Genomic DNA, 16,186 nt, shown 5'->3' on the forward strand with positions numbered 1-16,186 from the left:
TTTTTTTTTTTTTTTTTTTTTTTTTTTTTCTTTCTTTTTTTTTTTTTTTAAGTTTATTTATATTTTGAGAGAGAGAGAGAGAGACAGAGAATGCCAAGTAGGCTCCACACTGTCAGTGTTGAGCCTCATGTGGGGCCCAGACTCACAGACTACGAGATCATGACCTGGGCCAAAGTTGGGTGTTTAACCGACTAAGTCACCCAGGCATCCCCCACTAAGCTACTTTCTGTCTCTGTAGATCTGCTTGTTCTAGATATTTCATATAAATGCAATCATACAATATGTGGCCTTTTGTGACTGGCTTCTTTCATACCATCATGTTTTCAATGTCCATCCATGTTGTAGCATGAATTAAGGCTTCATTCCTTTTTACAGCTGAATAATAATTCCGTTGCCCAGATATTCTATATGTTGTTTCTCCATTCATCTGGTTGATGGACACTCAGGTTGCTTTCACCTTTTGGCTGTTGTGGGTAATGCTGCCGTGAACACTTATTACAAGTTTTTGTGGGGACCCGTGTTTTCATCTTTCTTGTTTTTATACCTAGGAATGGAATTTCTGGGTGGTAAGGCCCCTGTGTAGCCTCTTTTGGGAGCTGCCAAAGTGTTTTCCAAAGTAACTGCACCATTTATGTTCTCCCTAGCAGCATGTGAGTTTCCGATTTTTCCACATCCTCACCAACAGTTGTTATTGTCTTTTTTTTTTTAATGTTTATTTTTGAGAGAAAGACAGAGCATGAGTGCGGGAGGAACAGAGGGAGAGGGAGACAGAGGATCTGAAGCAGGCTCCATGCTGACAGCAGAGAGCCTGATGTTGGGCTTGAGCTCATGAACTGTGAGATCACTACCTGAGCCGAAGTCAGATGCTCAACTGACTGAGCCACCCAGGTGCCCCGTCTGTGTTTTTGATTATAGCCACCCTAGTGGATATGAAGTATCTTATGGTGGTTTCGATTTGATACTGAGCCTCTTTTCGTGTACTTATAATTCATTTATCTGTCTTCTTTAGTCCTTTGCCCATTTTTTAAAATTGGGTTCTTTGTATTTTTATTATTGAGTTGTTCTTTTTTTTATTTTTAATTTTTTTTGCATTAAAAAAAAAAAACTTGTTGCTTTTGATGGATAAAGCACAATGATAACCCAGCCTGGTGGCCCAGCAGAGCCAGGGCTGTCTTCCTTGGAGGTGGCTATGGCCACCTCAGACTTAGTTGAGATCCTCACCTGATCCTCACGGAGCTTGTGGCTCCGTGTCCTCAGTGCATCTTTCAGGGTGCATGACTCCGAGTTCACCTGCCACTGCTGCCTGCGGCTCCAGGGACCTCTTCACTTCAAGGCCATGCCTCTCCTTTTTTTGACATGAGAAACCCTTTTCTTTCTTGTCACACATTCTTTTAACCCACTGAGAACTTGTTCGGAGAAAGTAGTGCTGAGACTCTATGGCTCCCCCTTCAGGGTCCTGGCCAGTATAGAGTAGAGGTGGGCCCTGCCCACTCTCACTGAGTGAGGCTCTTGTGATGTTAGCAGGCTCCCTAACCGCTGACATATCCAGCACGTACCCCTCTGGCCTCAGGTTGCTGATTCTCCCACCCTTGACCTTCTCAGGTGGATCCATACCTTGCAGCTTTTTCCAGCTTAGAGATGGCGGTGAGATGGGGAGATGGTTCCTTCTTGAGTATCCCCTTGCCTGTGCCCAGTCGGAATTTAGGTTGTCTATTCCCTATTATTCTGCCTATCAAGGCCACTTGACACCTGTGCCTCAAGGTCTCCTGTGAATGCCCTGCTGTGTTGAGTTCTCCACTCCTTGCCACACAGACGGGTCAGAAATACACATAGAGAAGGTGCTAGAGTATGGGGTGGCCTGGCCTCAGTACCCCCGGACCATACTCTTGGCCCCTTGCCCAGGGTGGGTAGGTGGGTGGGTGGGAGTTTACCCTGAATTCAGACAGTGAGGTCTCTGCACCGGCTGGAGTGTCCCCCTTTCTGCAGGGACCTATGGACTAAGCAATGCACTGCTGGAGACACCCTGGAGGAAGCTGTGCTTTGGAAAACAGCTCTTCCTGGAGGCCGTGGAGCGGAGCCAGGAGCTGCCCAAGGATGCCCTCATCGCCCAGCTCCTACACGTGCTCAACAATGATGAGGCGTGAGTGGGCAGGTCCAGCTGGGGCAATCAGAGCATCCCTCTTCTGCCCTAGCCCTGGACATAGAGTCAGGCAGGCTCTCCTGTCCTGGGAGGCTCATGGAAGGGACTGGGACACGTTCCTCACCCTGGGGTAGCCTGTACGGACACACTGTTCTTTGCTCCTCTCCTACCTGCTCCCCTCCTGGGCCACTGCACTTGGAAGCTCAGTGCTCTCAGAGGCTTGATGCAGGCCTTTGTGGGACAGAGAGTAGCTGGAGGTTCCCTGCGTCCGCACACAGCTACTGGGAGATTGTAGAAAGCTCCCCAGTAGTTCGCAAACCACAGAAACAAGCAGACGACCTAGGAGTATGTCATGAAGTTAACTGTCCTTTCAACATGCTGTCCTATCAGTGCTGTGGCACAGACATGCCTGTCCCAGGAATTGCCTGGGGGAAAGTTGCCCCTGACCTGACTTCCTTCAGGCACTTCAGTGGCCTCTGCACAGGGCACCTGCCCTAGGGACACCACCCTCTGGTGTGTCTTGACCATCAGCTGGGGGTCAGAGGTGCTGGCAAGCTACCTTCCTTCCATTCAGTAATGTGGCCCATACTCAGGCCAGGCCACTATCCTGCCCAGATGCCCCGTAGCCCCTCAGAGGAGCCTCCACGGGCTGCCTCCCACTCTTCTCTCCTGGGACCCTCCTGGCCCCTTGCTTACTTTCCGTCTCTTCTCCAAACCACGAACCACGGCTCCTTCTGCTTCAGCACAGCCGCCCCTCAGGAAAGTCCTACTTGGGCTGGCCCAGCATCCTATGCTCAGCTGCAAGTCCACGTGGCCCTTGGTCACTGTCTGCCATCCCCTCTGGCCTGAAATGGGGTCCTGGCTGCCTGGATTGACAGCTGTGGTCCCAGCACCAGCTTCAGTGGCTGGTAAGCCACAGGGCTTGAATGGGCTCCTGTCACATGGAGGGATGCCCGTGGGGTACCTCTTGGAGTAGGCAGGGAGTGTGTGGGGCCAGTGACTCCCTCAGCCAGGCCCCCACCCCTAGCACCCCAACCACTCAAACCTCACCAAGACAGGAAGGTGAGTTTGCTCCAGGAGATGGCTTCTGTCCTTCCTGTGGGTGGCCCTGTACAGCTCTGACTAGATGGACCCCTGCCATTTGCAGATTCATCAGAGCCTTCCCCAGTGCTCAGCTCACAGGTGCTCATGTCCCTGGGTCCTAGGGAAGGCTCCTGGTGGTTCTGGAAGGGGGACTGACCCGGCAATCACTATCTGGCAGCCGGGGCTCAATGATGGAGTCCTGAATAAAAAATTGGGACTGAGATTTGAGGCCTTCAGCAGGAAAGTGCACAGAACAGCCCTCATGGATTCCCCAACCACTTCGTGAAGCTGGTGGGCTCCTTAGGCACCGCAGGCTTTGAGGACATCAGGAGGGGCTGCAGGTTGGGTGGGTGGAGGCAATGGTGACCCCTCCTCTTTCCTTCCAGGCAGCTGCCAGATCCAGCTATTGAGGACCAGGGCAGGGAGTATGTGCAGCCCTTTCTGAGCAAGTACGCAGCTGTGTGTGTGCGCTGCCCAGGCTATGGCACCAGGTACGAGGGGCTGCTGGGTGTGTTCAGTCCTGTCCCATGAGGAACCCGGCCTTCCCTCAACTCTATGGATCCCAGAGCCTCTGCCCTGTCTAAAAGCAGGTGCTATTTCAGCTTGGGGGGTTGTGGGGCCAGCAGATACCACATTAGTTAATGTTAGCATGAAATGCCTGCTGGCTCCCATGGGTGCTGCAAGAATGGTTCCTGGGCTGTTTCCTGCTCCCTACACAGCCATAGGGGAGCTGGGATGGCTACGGGCACCCTTGGGTTGGCAAATCCCTGTGGGCGCAGAGGTCCCACTGCCCGGCACTTCCCCTCACTCGCCCTATGTCCTTGAGCCTGTCACATTCCCTGTGTGACCAGGGCAGGGATTATTAGGTCATCTCAGCCTGGGGACATCACCTAATAGAAGGGCAACTACTAGTCTCAGCTGCAAGGAGAGAATGCCTGGGAGGGAGGAGCTGTTGGCATCAGTGTCTCCTGTGCCAACAAGTTCCTTCCCTGTCTCTCCCTCCTGGGCAGAGGAAGATTGGCTCTGTGTGTGTCAGGGAGGCCCAGTCCACCCATGTGGTTCTGCCCAGGGTAGCCCATATGCTATACTTGGACCTGCCTGGGAAGTACAGAAGAGGATAGGCTTCTGGACCAGCCAGGATGCTCCAGGAGCGCGCACCTGGCCCACCTGGCCTATAGGCCGACTGTAGCCGTGTGCACAGCCACATCTGCCTGGACTTGGCTTACACCAGGCCCCGTGGGTACCAGCCTCCTTCCAGGCTGGAAGCTTGCTGTGACTATGATGGATAGGCCAAGCTCTTGGGGGCCCACAGCCGTAAGGACTCAGGGATGGGGTGCTTGGGTGGTGGCAAGTGCTGAGTGATACCAGGGTGATGTCACATGTACTCTGAGTGCATGGTGATGTTGCAAGTATGCTTGGTGTTCGGGTTCAGGTCAGCCCAAGTCTTCCATCCTCTAGGAAACGACAACTTCAAGCCCTCTAGCTGGGGGATAGGATGGTAGGCAGGGTCAGGGTGGTGTCAATGTCCAGCACTGATGCTCCAGCACCCGAGTGCTATAGACTTGAATGGTGGTCTTTCCATTGGGCAGGCTTTTCCCTTGGCAAGTGGCAGGGCATCAGTTTTTTTCAAGCTTGTCCTCTGTCATAGACTTATTTTCTTATTTTCCTGCTCACGTGTACTCATGTGCATGAGGCAGAGTGCCAGGTCTGCTCCCTGGCTGAGTGTGTGGCTGCTGGGTCCAGCTGCAGCTGGACCAGTCTTCAGCATGTGTGTGCCCATCCTGGGTGTTGGCCTGTGCTCGGCTGCTCAGGGACCTGGTGCCTGCCCTCTGTCAGGGGGAGACAGGTGCTGACTAAGTGAGGTATGGCCTTGGGGAGGGCTGGCAGGAGGAGAGAAGGTGCACTGAGCATTTGGGATGGGTAGTGGGGAAGGAGGACAGGAGAGAGTTCCCGGTGACTGAGGCCTCATTTGGGGCTCTGACAGGCAGGCAGGAGGCTGAGGGCAGAGGGCTAAACGTGGGCCCCTTGCTCTCTTTCAGAACCAACACAGTCATCCTCGTGGACGCGGACGGGCATGTGACCTTCACAGAACGTAGCATGCTGGACAAGGACCCCTCCTGCTGGGAGACCAGCACCCACGAGTTCAAGCTGCAGAGCTAACCCTTCCCCCTGGATGTGGCCACTGGGCTCCAGGAAGGCCCTGCCTCAAGGGCTAGTATGGATAGGAACTATCACATGTACTGCCTGTGACTTGGCCAGCATCCCCCAGGACCAGGGTCCTCTGGTGTTTGTGTGACCTGTCTGTGTTGTCATGTCCAGCTCAGGGTCCACCCTCATGCCAGTGGGAGTGAGAGAGTCACATGGCCAGGTCTGAGGGGGGCTCAGGTGTGCTATGCATGTGTGAAGGCACCTGGGCCTACCCCCTGCCCAAACACAGAGGCACATACTCAAGGCACATGTTTCCACGCATACCTGCAGGTGCATGGTCACACACACACACGCACATGCACATATGAGCAACAGAGAGGTACACACACACACTCCCAGGCATACCCACACATGCGTGCCACACAGGCAGAGGTGTGCCTCTCACATCCACATGTGCTTCTGGCTAGTGGGTCTTTGCTTTGACCAAAACAACAGGAGTAGACTGTTGTTTAAGAGTGGCTCCTTTCCTGGGTGTAGTCCACTTCTGGACAACCAGACTTGCTCTTAGAGAGGAGAGGCCCCATTTGGAATGAGAAATGAGAACAACTCCAGAAGAACCTGCTTTCATAACAGAAGCACCGCCTGGTTGGTTGTCCTTTGTGCTCTGGGGGATCTCCTATGTGCATGGGGTGGTCCTGTGGGGGAGGGGAGCGGTCTTGCATGCACCAGGGGTCCTGTGTATGCTGAAACACCTTGCCAGGCTCTCATGCACCTACTTGTCTGCCCACTGGGGTCATGGGTCCTGAGCAGGCTCATCTCAGCAATGGGACACAGCCAGCCCTTTCTATTTCCCTTCTCCTTGGGGAGTCGGACTTCATAGGAATCTGTCCTTGAACGTGAGACCTTGATAATAAAACTCTGAGGTGTGGTGAGTCCGTGCATTTCAGATCCTTGTGTGATGGGGGGACAGCTGTGCAGGGGATCAGTGGGGTTGCTCTCCTGGCCTGCAGGAGCTGCCAAGACATTTTCTTCAGAAGGAGCCTCTTCCCACTTTCTTCTTTTGCTCATGGGTTCCTGAGCATCATGATGGAAACCTGAGGGTCCGTTGACCTGTCCATCCATCTGTCCTTGGGCAGAGGCTGGGGTCTGAGAGAGCTTGTGTGTATGGGACACGGTAGGTACCAGATACAGGGCCTCCTGAGCTGGGCTGAGGAACCAGGGACTCATCTGGGTGAAGAGGAACCTCCTGAGAGTATAGTGTGATCAAGCCTGCACTTGGGGTGGACTGTGGAGGCCAGGGGATGGTAGGAAGGAGTGGGTTTCAGGGCAAGAGGACAAGTGGAGTGTCTCTTAACCCCAGGATCCTGGTTTTGGACAAGCACTTGGGAATTCTTGTCCCTGGCCCCAGCTGAGCATCAAGGAGTCCCACGTGTGTCCAGTGCTGAGACCCAGGCTTCCATTGCCTTTGCAGCTGACCCCCAACTTGGCCTTTTCAGAGCCAATGAGAGCTTGGGGTAGGGTGTGGACCTGCACTGGGTCCTACTTGCCTCCTCAACCCTTCCCTCTTACCACCTCAAGCACCCCTCAGGGGCCCAATGTCCTCCTTGGCTCATTTTGAACTCAGAGGAAAAGTGTCTGAGCATGGTCAAGTTTGAATGGGATCCCCAGCAGCAGCATAGCCCATGCCTGCAGGCCCAGGGGTAAACTGGCCCCAAGTCCCACGTTTGCTGGTTGAGCCGTACTGAGCCAGGCTCCTAGCCTGGGTACTGCTGATGCCCTTTGTCTGCCTCAGTGGGCCATGCCACATCATGGACCAGTGATCCACACCAGCACTCACCCTGGCCAGGCGTGTCGGCCCTCATGGGGCACCACTGGGCTGGTGCAAAGCCATCTGAAGACTTTCCTAGTTGTTTGCCTGTACCCAAGGACAGGGCCTGCATGGGATACTCCTGCCCTCAGCCTGTCCTGAGCTCCCCAAGGGCCTGAGCCCTCTGAAGATAGGGCAGCCCAAGATGTAGTTATATCATTATGGGTTGAGTTGTGTGCCCCCTGAAAGATCTGTTGGTGTCCTAGTGCCCGTGCCTCAGAATGTGACCTTTATTAGGGTCTTTACAGAAGTAATCAAGATAAAATGAAGTCATTAGGGTGGGCCCTAATCCATTATGACTGATGTCCGTATCAAAAAGGGAAAATTTGGACACAGGGACAGACATGCATGCAGGCAGAATGGCCTATAAAGATGAGCTATGCTGTGTCATGCTAAGAAACTACCAGAAGCTGAGAGAGACCTGGAACAGATCCTTCCCTGGTGCCTTCCAAGGGAGCGTGGCCCTGCTGACACCTTAATCTCAGACTTCTGGCCTCCAGAACTGTGAGACAATAAATTTCTGTGGTTTAAGCCACTCATTTGTGGTACTTTGTTATGGCACTCTAGCAAACTAATGCAATTGTGACCTTCGCTCTACAGATGAGGAAATTGAAGCTTGGGGAGATACCATAATAGTGTGTCAGTCCCCTGGCAGGTGGGAAGGCAGAGTCATGAGGCCAGGAAGGAGCAGGATGAGGACAAGGTACATCCTGGGGTGTCTTCCCTTGGGCCATGGCCCTCCCATGTTGGTCTCATCTGCTGCTCTGCACCACCCCCATCACCTCACTTACCTTGCCCTTGCCCCTGCCCCTGCCCCCACCCTTGGCCATGCTTTCTGCACTTGCTGTCCCTTCTGGTTGAAGAACTCTTCTGCCCCTATATCCAAACCACACTCTCCCTCACATCGTGCAACTCTTTGGTAAAGTCTTGGGAGGCATCCCATCTAAAGTTGCAATCTGCCTTGCCTTGGTCCCTGCTCTATTTTCTATAGTGGTTAGCACTGTAACATGCTATACATTTTGCTTGATTGTTTCTTGAATGCCTCCCTGTCAGAATGAGAGCTCCAGGAAGGCAAGGCCTTTCCTCTTTTGCCCATCACTGTATCCTCATGCTCAGTCCAAGTAGACATTTGAGCCAAGTATGATATTGCTGGCACTTCCCAAACTGCCATTCATTTAGGCCTTGAAGTGAGACCCTTTTGCAGTTAGAAGGGACCCTAGGAAACTATCCCTTCTAGAAGTGCTTTTGACATGCCACACGGAAGGCTTGGACCTGACCTTGGCATAGCTTAGCTAGTCCTCTCTGCTCATCACCAGATGCATCAGATCCCTGAGTCCCCTGTATGGGTCCTCTTTTCCTAGATGGATGGGGAATTCACTGCCTCTTCAGATGCCCCTTCCTAGATGAGCTGCTTCTGCTCTCTAGCTCTGAACAGCCAGTTGAGGTATGTTGGCATGGAGTCTGAGGTGTGGAGCTGACCAATATGGAAGCCAAATCTGTGAGTAAACAAGACCAGTCCAGGAATGCAGCTTGGCCTTGGGGCTTGTCTTGGCAGGTTTGAGCTGCTGGCCTTCTACCTGCAGAGACACCCTCCCATCCCTCTCCCTCCCCCCACAACCCTTCCTCTGCCCCCCACCAACACCTGGTTTTTTGGTCTCATCTGCCAGCAGATAGCATCATCTAGGCTCTTTAGGAGATACCTGGCTCATGGGTGAGTTGGGCTCAGGTGGAAACAGGAACCCAGAGAGAAAAGTTTCCTCCCACAGCTTGGGCTAGAGTTCCAGCTTCTAGGCATCCATCTGAGGATGGAGTCAGATGGAGACTGTGGGAAGCCAGCTGTAGTGTGTTTGAGGTCTCAAGGCTGAGGCAACTTGCTAAGCAAATGACAAAAGTGTGGAGAGGTTGCTAAGGCTGGATGGTGCCATGCCAATGGTTCCTATGAGCTCTGACCACTGGGCCAGGGCCATCAGCTTGCCCAGCCACAGGGAAGCTGGCCTCCCTTGGCCAAGTCCAGGAGCCAGAACCTCATGGGGCTCGTTCACATTTTATTGTGAAGTAGCTTGTGCTAACCACTGGAGCAGCCAGGTGAACAGAAAAGGGGTAGGAAGGGACGGATGAGCCTGGGTAGGCCTCTAGCTTCCTCACCTGCAATACTCTCTCTCACCACCTTTTTGTTTTTGTTTTTCAAGTTTATTTTTTAGTAATCTCTACATCCCACATGGGGCTTGAACTCACAACCCTGAGATCAAGAGTCACATGCTCTTCTAACTGAGCCAGTCAGGTGCCCCTTTCCCTACCTTTTAAAATATTTTCATTTTGAAATGATTTCAACTTAACTAAAACCTTGAAAAAATAGAACAAAATATTCCAGTGTCCTTCACCCCAGTCCCCCAACTATTAACACCCTATCACTAGCTCTAGTAATATGATTACGACCAGGAAATTAGTGTTGATATAATACCACCAGCTACCACCTACTTTGAATTTTTTTGTTTTTAATTTGAGAGAGAGGAGAGAGAGAGAGAGGGAGGGAGAGGGAGAGAGAGAGAAAGGGCAGAGGGAGAGGAAGAGAATCTTAAGCAGGATCCACCCTGGGATCATGACCTGAGCTGAAATCAAGAGTCAAATGCTCAACAGACTGAGCCACCCGGGTGCCCCAGATCTTATTTGAATTTTACCGGTTGTTCCACTTATATCCCTTTCCTGAGTCAGGTTCCAATGCAGGGTCATGATCCCACATCACACTTAGTTGTGTCTCCTGTAATTGAAGACAGCTTCTCAGCGTATCTTTGACTTGAATGATCTTGACATGTGAAAAGCACCTGCCAATTTTTTTGTAGAATGTACCTCATTTGGGTCTGATCTTTCTTCATTCAGGTTTTGTCTTTTGGGTAGAAATAACCCACAAGTCAGTCATGCGTGTCCCTTCAAGAGGCCCACGATATGTCCCTTTGCTGGTGCTGACTTTTGTCTTTATTTTTATTGAGGTTTCATTAGTATACCACAGAAGGTACATTTTAAAAAATGTTTTATTTATTTTTGAGAGACAGAGAAAAAAATGCAAGTGGGGGAGGGGCAGAGAGAGAGGGAGACAGAATCTGAGGCAGGCTCCAGGCTCTGACTCTCAGCAGAGAGCCCTACCTGGGGCTTGAACCCACGAACCATGAGATCATGACCTGAGCTGAAATCCTAAGCTGAAGTCGGACTTAACGGACTGGGCTACCCAGGAGCCCTTAGAAGGTACATCTTTAAAGTGTAAATTTTATGTTTGGAAGTGTATACATTTGCTAGTGATCTCTTTCATTTGGCTAGGTGGTGTCTCAGGTTTTTCTCCATTGCAGTTACTATTTTACCTTTGAAATTAGTGTCTCGGGGAGAAACTTTGCAGCTCCGTAAAACAACAAAAAAAGTCCGTGCCAGTTCTCACCCTTTTGCCTATTTTTAGCATCCATGACTTTTGTCTGCAGGTTTGTGCAGGCTGCCAAAAGGGAGATGTTCTATTTCCATTTATTCACTGGAATTCTGGTCTAAGGATAAACTGTCTCTTCTCCCATTTTACTCATACCCTCCCTTTTCTTAAGTTTCTGAAACGGTGTGTGTTATTACCGAGTGGAAAAATGCCGGACAGTTTAGCATATGTCTTTTTGTTTTTTGTTTTTCCTAATGATTATGTTTAATGGTTTTAATTGGAGACGTGTAATGCCGGTCTGTGTACTGTGTCGTCCGCATTATCTAACAAAAAATTTTTAACGTCTATTTATCTTTGAGAGAAAGAGTGAAAGCGGGGGAAGGGCAGAGAGAGAGAGAGACACACACACACACACACACACACACAGAATCCTAAGCGGGGTCCAGGCTCAGAGCTGTCAGCATAGAGGTCCACGCGGGGCTCGAACCCACGAACCGTGAGATCATGACCTGAGCTGAAGTCCGAGGCTTAATCGACTCAGCCACCCAGGCGCCCCCATTTTTTTTTTCGAATGTTTTCCTCCGCAGGATCTGAAGCAGCTAGGCGCCCTGTGCTCCCGGCGCTTCCCGCGCTCTCCCGTTCCCGGCATCCTCTGTGCTCCTCCTTCCCCCGGCATTCCCTGCGCTTCCCGCGCTCTCCTGTTCCCGGCATTCCCCGCGCTCCCCGTTCCCGGCGCTCCTCGCGGCCACCGCCCTCCGCACGGCGAGCCCCGCCCAGGAGGCGACCGTTAGCGCGGCCGGGGCCTGAGCGCCTGGTTCCGCCCACGCGGCCGCGCTATTGGGCCTAGCGCCGTGGCCGCTAGCGCTGCGCTTCGCAGATTGGCAGCCTCCGCAGCCCGCTCGGCGGTCCCCCCAATGCGGGGTGGCCGCGCGCAGGGATTGGCTGCGAGCCGCCAAGGCCCTCCCTCTGCTCGCCCCGCGCGGCAGGCGGGTCCCGCCGACCGGAGAGAGCTTGGGCGGCCTTTCTAGATAGCGGTATCCGTGGCGGTAGCGGCCAGGCCGTGAGGGTCTCCCTGCTTTGGTCGGGCTGCGGGCAGCTCGGGCAGGCCGCGGGTGCTGGAGGTAGGTGCGGGGCGCGAGGGGCGCCCCGCGGGGTCGGGGCGGGCGCTGCGGCCTGCGCGAGGGCGCGCCCTTCCCCTCCCTCCTTCTCGGGCCGAGGGCTAAGGGCCCGGGCAGCGAGGCGGGGCGGGGCGGGAGGGCGCGAGGCGGGGCAGCCACGCGGAGTCCCAGCCTTTGTGAAGCATCATGGCCGCGGGCCTCAGAACGCGAGGCGGAGGTCCCGCCGTTGGGGGTGGAGGGGGGGCGGGCCCCAGGCCCAGGTGACGCCGACTCCGGTCGCTCTCCCGCGCGGGTAAACAGCCCGAATGAAAAGAGGCCCCTTGCCCTGTGGGCCCGAAGGTGTAGCGTCGCTTTCAGGCGGGAAAGGTATGAACAAGAGTAGTGTTCGCCCAGGACCCTGCCGGGTGTAACAGTTTGGGAAATCTGAAAAGTCGCCCAAGTCTTTTTCTCCACCAAATGCTCATGGATTGAGTGTCACGTAGATGGACGGATTGTGGTTGTGTTGTAACAATGGTCGTGGTAAAAATAAACGGAGCGGGGCAACCTGTTGATAGTGATACCTGTCAAGTATCATTCGATGGACTTGGGTTGCTCATGGTAGGAATTTGATTTGCTGTTCTGCATGCTTGCATGTACCTTGTTATCTGATGCACGGCAGTCCAGGCTAGGGCTGGTGACTGTGAGGACAACCACCAGATGGAGACCCTCTGTTTCCTGGCCGCAGACTGGACTCCCAGTCACGGGGCTTTTGGCAGACTGGCCCAAACCCTGCCGCAGGCTGTCACTCACCAAAGAGAGTGAATGGCCAGTCAGCGGTGCGCCTGTGAGTACAGGATGTGAGGTCTGTTAGAGGATGACAAAAGGAATGGATGAGGTCATACTGCTGCTGGGTTGGGCGGGAGGCTGCAGTGTGAGAGGCTTGACCGAAAGGCAGCAGCCCCAGCATTGTACATCATAGCTGCTGCCTCGATGGCCACCCCAGCAAGTGGACTTCAGTGAAGGGTGTTATCCAAGCCTGTTGGTTTTACCCTATGTGCCAGGGATCCAGGGGAGTCTGCTGCGAGTCTCCTGATGGCTCACAGTCCACTTGGCAAGCAAGGTTTACGTCCATGTGTTCAGTCAGCTGAAGCAGTAGTGGGGCCGATGGCAGGAGTCACTCTTTGAGCCCCTTTACGGCCAGGCACTCTGTAGGGCACTTCCTGGGGATGATTTTATAATCTGACCATGACCTTGGGGGTAGGAAGCCTGAATTTCACTGGTTTGCCTGGTCTTGGTCCCTCATAGTAGTTGCCCTCCCCTTTTTGGTGGTCTCATCCAGGTTCCTGGCATTAATGCCCTCTTCCTGACATCTCCCATTGCCTTCTCCAGCCCAGGTCTCCCTTCTGAGCTGCTGCCTCTTCCATGTCTCCATGTATTACTTTGATGTCAAGTAGCCATGTCCAAAAACCAAACCCTGATCTTCACCCACCCCACAACATTTCTCATGCTGCCTTCATCTCCTCAATGCATGACAGCTTTGTTCTTGAGTTTAGAGTCACCTGGATTCCTCTCTTAGGCTTCCGTGCAACACTCAGGACCATTTCTTAACACCTCCAGCTTATCATGCTACTCTGAACTGCCTGGTGAGCCTCTTAGTTCTTCTCTTTGGTCTCACCCTTGCTCTTCCCTCTACTCACCCATGGTAGTTTTTCTGGACACAGAATGGTACTTTTAAACTGTAAGATAGTGTAAAACCAAGGAAGTGAGGAGGGGAGCCACCTAGCCTGGGTGGTAAAGCAGCTTCACTACTTTCTAGCTGTGTGACCTTGAGCAAGTTGCTTAACCTGTCTTTAACCTCTCTCCGTGCTTTGTGAGAATGCCTAACACTCTTAGAACAGGGCCTGGCTGAGGGTTGGCTGCCACTGCTGTCCTTGGATCATGTGACCTCACTGCTTGGACCCTCCTGTCCAGTAGCCCATCTCTCAAGATAAGGGCTACAGTTCTTGTCTCACTCCACCCTTCAGCACACTGCTTTTACCTGCACTTCTGCCCCAGGGCCTTTGTTCTTCTCTGTTACCTGGAACATCCCCTCCTCCCACCCACCTAGCTCACTCTCTTCTGCCTACAGATGGACTCTGGCTGTGCAGCCTTCAGTCTGCCCTTTCTGAAACTGCTTCCCCTCCCCCAACTCCTTGCTTTGTTTTCTCTGGAATACTTCTCACCTTTTCTTGGTTGTTTGTCCATCTCTCCTGCTAAAATGTGAGCTCTGTGGGGCAGAGATTTTGTCCATTGTGTCCTTAGCATCTAGAATGGTTACATGTGCCACATGGAAAGCATTCAGGAAACACTTGTTGAATGAGTAGAACAAGCTTACTAGAGGAAAGTAAGGAACTTACCCAAGACTGCTCCATTGTGAGCTCTGAACCTTGAGCTGCTGCCCGCCCCCTCCCTCCCCCCCCCCCCCCCAGGGCTGGGCAGGCTTTCCTGATCTCCCAGGGAGAAAGAACGGTCTCTTTCTCTACAGCTCTCTGACTCCACCTTCTGTACGTCTTCCAGGGTCATTATCATCTTTGCTTTGTGCTTTGATCCTGGCAGCTGCTTGGCCTTATAACATGGTGGCAGGTGTCCTCGTCCTGTACCACCCATTGTTTTCAACACCCCTCCCCCCGCCATTTTCAGCCCCGAGAAGCACAGATTGGTTCTTGATCTGTGTTCTGTAGTACTGAACATGCTGACCTGTCTGTCCTTCTCTGAAATGATCTTTGTTGGTTGCCAGGAGACTGGCCTTATTACACTTGGTGCTCCTCCTGCCTGTTCGGTTGTAGCCTCCTTAGTGTTTACCGCAGGTCTGTGTCTTGTTATCCACATGCTGTATTCCCTTGATCTTTAGCACCTTTAACAGATACACCTTTGGGGGAAGTATCATTAAATTTCCATTGAATTCAGAAATGTAAGGACATCTTGGAATGTAGGAAACAAGAGTGACAGCTCAGTGGTCATGGCCCTTCCAACTGCATCCAGGCGGTGGGGACCTTGTTTCTTGTTCGTGGTAGTACATCCCTTAGAGTAGATGGCCAGTGAATATTGATTGAATGAATTAATTAAATCTGAACAAATCTCTGGTTTTTACGTTGTATCACCTTGAAACTACAACCACCACGCTCTAGTCCTTCACTGTAAACTTCTTAAATGTGTGATGTCTGCTGTCTTCTGTTCTATCTGTGCAGCCAGTCAAGCTGCCCTGGGTGGGCATGGGCATGCATGTGCATATCTGCACCCATATGCATGGCATGTTCATGCGTGTGTGTGTCAGCATGGCGTGGGAGTGTGTGTGCATACACATTTGCGTCTGCACGTGCTTCTCCTGCTTTGATGTCTGGCCCTCCCGCGGACCTCTGGGTTTTTGGATTGTCCCTCTGACCTGCCTTTTCATGTCATCCGTTTTGTTGTCCTTTCTCTGAAGGGAAGCTTCCCAGAGTGGCATCCTCAACCCTCTTCTTGGTCTGTGTTGCTTCTCTGGGCAGCCTCTCTCCTGTGATTTTGGCAACTACCACCTCGCTGATGTGTTCTGTCTGGCCTTCTGTTTCTGGGCCAGTCACAGTTGCAGAGCTGCCTCCTCAGACCTGTTGGACAGGTCTGCCTGGAGGCTCCGTCTATTCTCCTCTGCAGGCTTCTGCCTGAATACTGGAACACGGGGGACCCTCCAGGGGAGAAGCCTCATTCACCTTCAGTTCCCTCTTGTCTCTGCTCTCCACCTCTGCACGGTCAGCAGTGTGGTCAGTTCTGTGTCTTCACTGTTCTTGAGGGCTCCAGCCCTGTCAGCAGAGCCTCTTTCACACCTTTGTCCTCTGGCTTGGAGGACTGCCTTGTATGCCTTGGGCATAGGCACTGGGCCTGGCACAGCAGTCAGTCCCCTTTTTCAAATAGGGATTGAGTTGTGGTGTGTGAATCACTTGACCCTTGGTGGCTCCTTATTGCCCCCAGGATGGAGCCAGGCCCCAGATGGCACCCAGGACTTCCTGTGCCTTGGCTCCAGCTGTCTCCTGAGGCTCCCCCGACCGACCCTGGCCAGGTTCCCTTCCCCACAGCCACCACCCCCTCCTCTACTGGGAACAGAACCATGCCACCTCTGGCGACCTCAGCACGCTGCATCACTGTCCCGGTCCACGTGCCACCTTGTGGGCCCAGGAGAGCCCTGGGGTCCCTGGGTAGCAGAGCGCCTGGCCGTATCTCTGAGGCCCTAGTGCCGCAGAGTTGAGCTGAGGGTCTCGCACTCGCACTCGCACTCGCCCTCTGACTGACCCAGCCCTAGCAGGTGAGTGGATCCATGTCGCTCTGATGGCCAGAGGGAGGCCACACACCTTATGTGTATTCTGGAAAGGGCAGCCTTGCACCGCGAGCTTGCTTACCTAATAAACTGAGTTAGGGGAATGCTGCGGTGA

At 53.1% G+C, this 16,186-nt stretch overlaps 2 protein-coding genes across 8 annotated transcripts in view; both read left to right on the forward strand.

Moving 5' to 3' along the window:
• TANGO2 (transport and golgi organization 2 homolog) overlaps window positions 1-6,304 on the forward strand; it is a 36,909-nt gene extending 30,605 nt beyond the window's left edge. For 3 of the 5 annotated variants that reach the window (XM_040465124.1, XM_040465122.1, XM_040465125.1), the window contains 4 exons: window positions 1,603-1,644; window positions 1,987-2,140; window positions 3,610-3,714; window positions 5,263-6,304. In XM_040465124.1, coding sequence (XP_040321058.1) covers window positions 1,603-1,644; window positions 1,987-2,140; window positions 3,610-3,714; window positions 5,263-5,383 — 422 coding nt within the window. In that variant the 3' untranslated portion in view covers window positions 5,384-6,304. Of the gene's footprint in view, window positions 1-1,602; window positions 1,645-1,986; window positions 2,141-3,609; window positions 3,715-5,262 lie in introns of those variants that run through there. The other 2 variants (XM_040465121.1, XM_040465123.1) reach the window with 2 other exon arrangements.
• A 5,312-nt stretch (window positions 6,305-11,616) lies between these two features.
• Window positions 11,617-16,186, forward strand: part of DGCR8 (DGCR8 microprocessor complex subunit) — a 36,335-nt gene continuing 31,765 nt past the window's right edge. The window contains exons 1-2 of one of the 3 annotated variants that reach the window (XM_040465091.1): window positions 11,617-11,768; window positions 15,729-16,059. The gene's annotated coding sequence lies outside the window, so the exon portion shown is untranslated. Of the gene's footprint in view, window positions 11,769-12,013; window positions 12,132-15,728; window positions 16,060-16,186 lie in introns of those variants that run through there. The other 2 variants (XM_040465090.1, XM_040465093.1) reach the window with 2 other exon arrangements.

Source organism: Herpailurus yagouaroundi, unplaced genomic scaffold (assembly GCF_014898765.1).
Source record: "Herpailurus yagouaroundi ecotype Mexico unplaced genomic scaffold, PumYag 545, whole genome shotgun sequence".
In the NCBI taxonomy this organism is placed as follows: domain Eukaryota; kingdom Metazoa; phylum Chordata; class Mammalia; order Carnivora; family Felidae; genus Herpailurus; species Herpailurus yagouaroundi.